Raw genomic sequence first — 7,156 nt, 5'->3', positions numbered from 1 at the left:
GATCTCGATCCGTCGAGCACCTCGAGCGTCTGGGTCGTCAGCGCAATCTGCCGCGTGGTCCACGTGGCGAGAAAAAGCTTGGACTCCTTGACCTCCATGTCGACGATGTACGAGAGATCGTCGTTGGAAGAAGCAGATGATGGCGGTGCGATCGCGCCGTCCAGTGCCTTGCTTGGCACGGGCACGGCCAGCGGTGCCGCAGCGGGAGTAGGTTCGTTCTTGCCCATGGCTTGTCAAATGGTAAAATGATCCGATCTCGATCCATCGATCCAGGGAGCCAAGCAGCAAGGTGGATGAAAAACATGTGTTGACGGCATCTGAGTCGACGATCGACACTGCAAGTCCCTACATGCCGGTATGTACCCTTCTACCCTATACTACTTGAACCCTTAAACACGGTTGCGCCGAAGCCTGAGCCGCATCTTTGGCGTCATGTAGCCAAGACAGTGTCGACCACGAGAAGATGAACGTCTCTATACATAGCGATTCAAGAAGCCGTGGGATGTGTGTCTCTTGCGGAAGGGACACGGATCAGGTCTCGCCTCGTCACATGTGGACACGAAGATGGACTTGAAAGGGCTGGGTGTCCAACCAGCGTTAGGCGCAGTATCCTCAATGCTTTTTCCGGTATCAAGGCAGCTACTTTCACACGACTGCATGCCCGCGCCGTGGTGGCATCGTTTGACGCGTCACTCAACGCTCTCCGAGACGACCCTTCTTGGTGTTGCCTTGTCCCTCGCCCAACCCCGAGACGCGACGACTAACGCTTCTCGCTTGGCGCACCGGCCACGCCTCATGAGCGCATTTGGAACGCCGCCATAGTTATCGTTATAATGGCATGTACTACATGTATCGCATCTCGACAACAGTTTCTCAAACCATCAGAGGCACTCAATTCCATTTGTTCGGATGAACCTACGGAGACGCGTGAGTCCAACGCATGAGCGATGTTATGCCTTAACATGTGGCCCACCTGGATCGAAATTTAGCCGCGTGCGTTGGACTTGGCTGAATTCCGAAGCCTCAACTCCCAAGCGACGCCATGCCGGTCATGTCCACTTCGCTAGGACTCAAAGACATGTCATTGGTAGCGTCGGAGGGTCAGAGCCTTCTGCTCCCTACGCCTGCGGCGCGAATGGTACTGTAGTGGTATGCCTCAACGTGTGGTCCACTAGGATCGAAATTCAGCCGCCTGGGTTGGACTTGGCTGAATTTCCGGCCGTAGAGGAGTAGTTCCAATGTGTACAACTAGTACACGTAGCTCTGGCGCCGGCCCCAACGCACACCCCGCTTGGGCAAAAACATGTCATGCATCGGAAGGAAAGACCGTTGTGCTCCAAACGCCAACGGCGTGAATGGTGTCAACGAGGGTACAGTACTCGACTGCACTCTGCACTCGAGTCCATTAGTACAAACACCGCTGTAGTGCCTCCCAAACTAATGCACACAAAATTGTCATTCAGATTATGTTAATACGCATGGCTAGCACGTGCCAGTGCCGGCGACGGTCGATGCGAGGTACTGCCGACCGAGCGTGAGGCAGTGGTCGTACCACGGCGAGCTGCCTGGGTACTGCTTGACGATCGCGCCGTGGAGCGCCCACCACATGTTGCGCTGCTCGGTCAAGCTCGGGTCCACCATGTTGATCGAGTCGAGCCAGTGCTGGTAGCCCCAAAAGAAGTTGCGTGTCACGCACTTGTTGAGCGTCGCGTCGGCCTTGAGGCCGTCACTGACGAGCTGCCCGGTCATGGCGTGGAGGACGTGGTCGACGTCGGCAAACTGCTGCGAGTTGACAACCACGTTGCTGCGACCGCTGGCTTCGAGCTTGACGAGTGCGATCACAGTCGCTCGGAGTGCGGCGATGTTGGCGTACGACTCGGCAGGCTTGTCGACGGGCGACGTCATCGTGGTCGGCAGCGCGATCATGCCGAGTTCTGGGAGCCGGAGAAAGTAGTGGATCGCGTTGCCCAAAACGACTTTGGTGATGACGTGGCCGTTGATCGTGACGGTCGACGTTTTCCGCACGGGCGAGAACAAGCCAAAGAGCTTGACAAAGGTCTGCGATGACGCCAACGTGCCGAGCTCGCGCGCCTGCCACCAGCCGTCGGTCGCACCGGCGTCGCCCGCCGAGGTGTAAATCATGACGATCTTGGCCGTCGGTTTGCTAAAGCTGTCGTAGAGCTTGGCCGCCATGAAGAGCTCGTGGTCGTCCTGGTGCGCGTTGATGTAAAACTCCACCGAGGTCGGTGTCGCCACCGACGATGGCAGCGTCGTTGGCACGACCCACCCGATGGTCGTCGAGGCCGCGTACGTGGCGAGGTGCAGAACGCAGCTCTTCGTGGCCGAGTCAAAGGCCGCACCGACGCAGCCCGAGCTCGACGGCACGCAGAGCTTGTGGCACTCGGTCCCGGATGTCGCCGAGACCGGTGTCGTCGCACCGGCTGGCAGCGCTTGGCCGGGAAGGACGAGCGGCGACGCCGGGTAGTTGTACAGGTACAACGTGGATGTGGCCGAAGCTTTCGGCAGCGTCACGAGCAAGCACGCGCTCTTGGCCGTATCGAACGTGAAGAGCGACACCGACTTTGCACGTGCCGCCGACGCGCAGGCCGCGACCGTCTTGGACGTGGTCGACGCAGCGGTCGTCGCACCCGTCAACGGCACGGTGCGCTGCGGCATCGTGACATACTGCATCGAGCCGGGCACTTCGTTCCACTTGATCGGGTCGTGGACCCAGCCCGCGACAACACCCGCTTTCGACGCTGCGGGGCCGTAGAAGGTACAGGTCGTGCCCGCAAAGGTCACGGCCGCACACGTGGCGAGGTTGCCGCACGCTGCTTGGCACGCGGCGAGAGACGCCGTCGACGGGTTGACGCCAAGGACAAATTCGGACGACGGGACGTGGGTTAGCACCTTGGCGGGCTGCGACGGGTGCAGTGCGTACGAAGGCGTGGCCGACGAGAAATCGTGCACGATGCAGATCTGCGTCGACGCTACGTACGTGAAAAAGTGGTAGCCTGAGCTGCTCGACATGACGGCGCACTCGCCGATCGACTGCACGAGCGGGAAGTAGTACGTGTTGGTTGCCGCCTCACGCTTCGGCTGCAACTTGCCACTATGGGCGTCCTCCATGTCTTTCGAGCTCGGCAGCGAGAAATTCTTGAAAATATCCACGACCCCGACCCCGCCGGCTTCCGTCCGTGGCACCCATTGCGAGCTCGGAAGGTAGGCAAACGCGGTTGTCGGCGACGGGTACGTGCCGTAGGCGCCGGCAACGACGTTGGACGGGGCCGTCGGCGGCAGCACCGGCGGTGGCTTGATGATGCGGGTGTACGACCCGGCGAACGACCCAGGCGCCGACTCGGTCGGGCTCATGGCGTTCTTGAGGTAGCACGTGCCACCGTTGTCGTTGCTCCAGACGTACACGGTGCAATCGCTGTTGTCGGCGCAGTCTTGGCAGCAGTCGCTCCACTGGGTGCGGTACGTCTGTGCGACGTCGTTGCCCGGGTAATCGATGTCCTTTGGAAGCGCGGTGCACGTCGCGGGGTTGGCCACCGGCAGCACCGACGCCCGCTTGCCCGCCGACGGCACCATGGTACCGCTCGCAGTCTTGAGGTAGCAGACGCCGCCGTCCGAGTCGAAGACAAACGCACGGCAACCGGGCGTGCCGGTGCAGTCGGCGCAGCAGCTTTCCGCCGCCGATTGGTACGTCAGCGAGAGGTCGTTCCCGGGCATGTCCATGTTGTCGACGATCGGGTTGCAGCCAATCATGGTCGGTGGCGGCGGGATCCGCGACGGAATCGTCGACGCGCGGGCGCCCGGGTATGTGGACACGGAGCCCTTGCCGCTCTTGAGAATGCAGTAGCCGGCGGGGTTCCACACAAACGCCTTGCAGTTAGGGTTGGCGTAGCAGTCGTCGCAGCAGGCTTCGGCCGACGCCTGCGTCGTCTGCGAAATATCAAAGCCTGGGTAGTCGGTGTTTTCTTGGATCGGCGCACACGTTCCGGGCGGCGCCGTGGGCCCCGGCGCCGGCGTCGGTGCAGGCGTCGTGTTGGCCGGCACGAACGTCGACGCGATGGCGCCCGGGTACGTGCTCTTGGTACCACCGCCCGACTTGAGGATGCAGTCGCCGCCGTAGTAGACGAAGCGCGCACAGCCCGGCGTCGCCTCGCAGTCGTTGCAACAGAGATCGATGGACGCGCGCTTCGTGCGACCGAGGTCGTTGCCAGGGTAGTCGGTGTCGGCTTCTGTCGACGGGCACGAGCCCGTGAGCGGCGGCGTCAGAATCGACGCGCGGGCACCAGGGTACGTGTAGCTGAAGCCGGCATCGCTCTTGAGGAGACAGACACCGCCGTCGCGGGCAACCCACACGTAGGCCTTGCAGCCGGTCGTGGCTGCGCAGTCGGCGCAGCAGCCGTCGGCGGTTGGGCGCGCGGTCGTGCCAATGTCGTTGCCGGGCAGATCCGTATTTTCGATGATCGCCGAGCAGGTTGGCGTCGCCGCCGAGACGACAGCACTCGCCAGCAGCAGCGCATAGTACGCTGCGAGCATGCGCATCGGAAGTGCAAAGTGAAAATGACGACGTTGCAGGTTGCCTGGTCGCAGTGGTGCCGGTGTAGGAGGCCAGTCGCACGCGATCGTGACATATTGTGGCGCACGTGCAGCTGTTGGCAAATCCTGGGTGCACCAGCGACGACACAAAACTGTCTCCAGGCACACTTGCAGTTGTCCCAACCGAAACGAGTGCTCCAATCTGGTGCATTTGATGGCCTTAACAAGCAATGGAACGCAAGGTTCGGCGACGGTTGGCGCCAAGTAGAGCCGCCGGCTGCACGTACACGCAGATGCTATAGATTGGACAGCAGCGTGCGGCCCAGCAGCAATGTACACAAGGTGCATATCGCTCTCGTATTCTCTGCCGCCTCTGCAGCTATCATTTAGGTATCATCCATATCCTCGTTGCTGTCGCTCGAAACAAGCTACTACGGTAACAGTTCCGTGTCGCGGATCGGTACATACGTTCTCGAGGTGGTGTCGACTGGCCACGCGTGCGTACCGCCAAGCACCACACGCCATCGAGCGATGAGCTCAAATAACAAAGGGCTAGGCTAGGTATATATGTGTATATGCTTCGCCTTGGACGACGTAGACATGCTGCGTTCTTGCGGTGAAGAGAGGCGGTAGTGGCGAACGCGCTCATCGCTATCAAGAGCGTCGGAACGGCTCGAAAGTATTTTCTGCAATTAAACAGCCGCCAGAACAACCACTCGACGGACACATACCAGTACAGTGTATCCAGTTGTCATGCCTGTCGTGCATTTTTCGTCCGTTTCAAAAACGATCACCCACGAGAGAATGGAACCCTTTGTTGTTCTTGCTTTAAAATTGACTGGATGCGTTGATTTTTCATTTGTCATGCAATATTTATATAGCACTCGTCGACGTCGAGTTGGGCAAGCCGTTGAGCAACCTTGATTCTCCTGAAAATGACGCTTGGTTGCTGGCGTCACGCAGGCAGTCCCGACGTCAGCGGCTCCGATAGCGAAAGGCAAGCATGGTGATCGTCTGCTGAATCTCGATCTTTGACTTGGCGCCACGGACCTTATCAGGTCTTCTTGCGTTGCATCGTGCAAAATGATCTATACGTGCTCTTCCCATGTAAGTTTACAAGCTACTCGTATGCTCGTACGTCAATCAGCAACTGGTACGCCTACCAGGTACTATTAGTATGCACTTGTCCTCGTAGGAACGTTAGTGGAGTACTCTAGTAGCAAGCAACCTATTCCATGGGATGAACATTCTGGCCAACCCATTGGCTGTATCTCTCGTAAGATTGGCCAATCCAATCACGCCAAATATGACGTGTAAAGTGCGCGTACTGAATCTCTCCTAAGTCCTATCCATGTCCGGCGATATTACTTGGTGTTGACACACTGAGGCAACGCACCTACTAGAGCACCAACCGTACATAAGATATGTCCGCACCTAATTTCAGCGTGGTCCTCAAAAGCGCGCGTAGTCTGTAAGTTGAACGGTCGGGCGTTGACTTACCGGAGAAAGTGTCTATTACATTTAGAGAAGGCCAACGCGCAAACAAGAAGCGCTTCTCAATCACGCTCAATACGAGAGATGTTCCTACCAGCTCACCCGCACGGGCCCTGTTGTCGGCTGGATACCTCCGCTGCTGCAACGAAGACACGCCAGACCAATTTTCTGAACCAACGGTACAGTCTTGACGTATTCCGATGATAGACTCGTAATCGATCGCGTTCATCGAATTTCACTGGTTTAGGAGCTCTGACTGCTTCACGCAAGAGAGCTGACGACACGACCGGCCTTCATATTGCCTGGGCTTGTGCCGCCCGATGTCTGGCCGTGTGCAACGACCCACCATCGTTTGCTTAGCTGTCTTCGCAGCGACAAACTCGGAGATTTAAATCAAGCACAAAATCATCGTGTTGTCTCTTGTCCGACGGGCGCACGTTTTACGTCCACGAAAGCAGCTTCTCGAGCGCTTCGAGGTCGTCGGCCGGCGCCATGACGATCTCCTTCTCGTAGTAGTTTTCAATCTCGGCCAGGTCACGCTTCGACTTGTTGTCATGGACGAAGTTGATGGCCGCGCCCTTACGGCCAAAGCGGCCCGTGCGCCCAATGCGGTGCAGATACGTCTCCGGGTCCTACCACAAGCAGATGATGCCTCCGAGATCGCACCATGCATCGAACCGGCTGGTTGTCGCGGTTGACGGGAATATCAAAGTTGACGACGAGCGAGACACCGAGCACGTCGATGCCGCGCGCAAGCACGTTGGTCGTGATGAGCACTTTGGTCGTGCCGAGGCGGAACTCGTCAAGCACCTTGTCGCGGACCTCCAACGCCATGTCGGCGCCGTGCAGGATGCCGCACGAGTGACCCTTCTCGCGCATGCTCGCCGTGAGCTTCTTGGCCGTCTCGCGCGACTGCACGAAAATGACGCTCTTGCCGACGTTGAGGAGCCCGAAGAGGTCCGAGAGCACGTCGTACTTGTGCGCCTGCGACTTGCAGTCGATCCAAAACTGCTTGATGCCGTCGAGCGACAGCTTCTCCTTCTTGACCGTGATAATGTTGTGGTTGGGCACGAGCTTCTCGGCAAACTCGCGCACTTCGTCCGCGTACGTGGCC

General features: G+C 58.8%; 3 protein-coding genes across 3 annotated transcripts; all 3 read right to left on the bottom strand.

The window, feature by feature from the left end:
- Nucleotides 1–20: 20 nt before the first annotated feature.
- SPRG_16327 (hypothetical protein) lies at nucleotides 21–227 on the bottom strand (the record flags this gene model as incomplete). Its single annotated transcript, XM_012355659.1, has 1 exon — nucleotides 21–227. A coding segment is annotated over one exon (207 nt), but the record flags the coding sequence as incomplete, so codon positions are not given.
- A 1,204-nt stretch (nucleotides 228–1,431) lies between these two features.
- On the bottom strand, nucleotides 1,432–4,554 carry SPRG_16326 (hypothetical protein; the record flags this gene model as incomplete). Its single annotated transcript, XM_012355658.1, has 1 exon — nucleotides 1,432–4,554. One exon carries the CDS (start codon nucleotides 4,552–4,554, stop codon nucleotides 1,483–1,485), a length of 3,072 nt encoding a protein of 1,023 aa, XP_012211048.1. The 3' UTR covers nucleotides 1,432–1,482.
- Nucleotides 4,555–6,347: 1,793 nt separating this feature from the next.
- SPRG_16325 (hypothetical protein) lies at nucleotides 6,348–7,156 on the bottom strand. The gene is made up of 2 exons (XM_012355657.1): nucleotides 6,721–7,156; nucleotides 6,348–6,674 (listed from the first exon to the last, which is right to left on the bottom strand). The coding sequence occupies exons 1-2, from the start codon at nucleotides 6,919–6,921 to the stop codon at nucleotides 6,483–6,485; spliced, it is 393 nt and encodes a 130-aa protein (XP_012211047.1). The 5' UTR covers nucleotides 6,922–7,156; the 3' UTR covers nucleotides 6,348–6,482.

Source organism: Saprolegnia parasitica, assembly GCF_000151545.1.
Source record: "Saprolegnia parasitica CBS 223.65 unplaced genomic scaffold supercont2.282, whole genome shotgun sequence".
NCBI lineage: Eukaryota > Oomycota > Saprolegniomycetes > Saprolegniales > Saprolegniaceae > Saprolegnia > Saprolegnia parasitica.
Note: the sequence above shows the minus strand (reverse complement) of the source record. Positions and strands in the feature narration are given on the sequence as shown.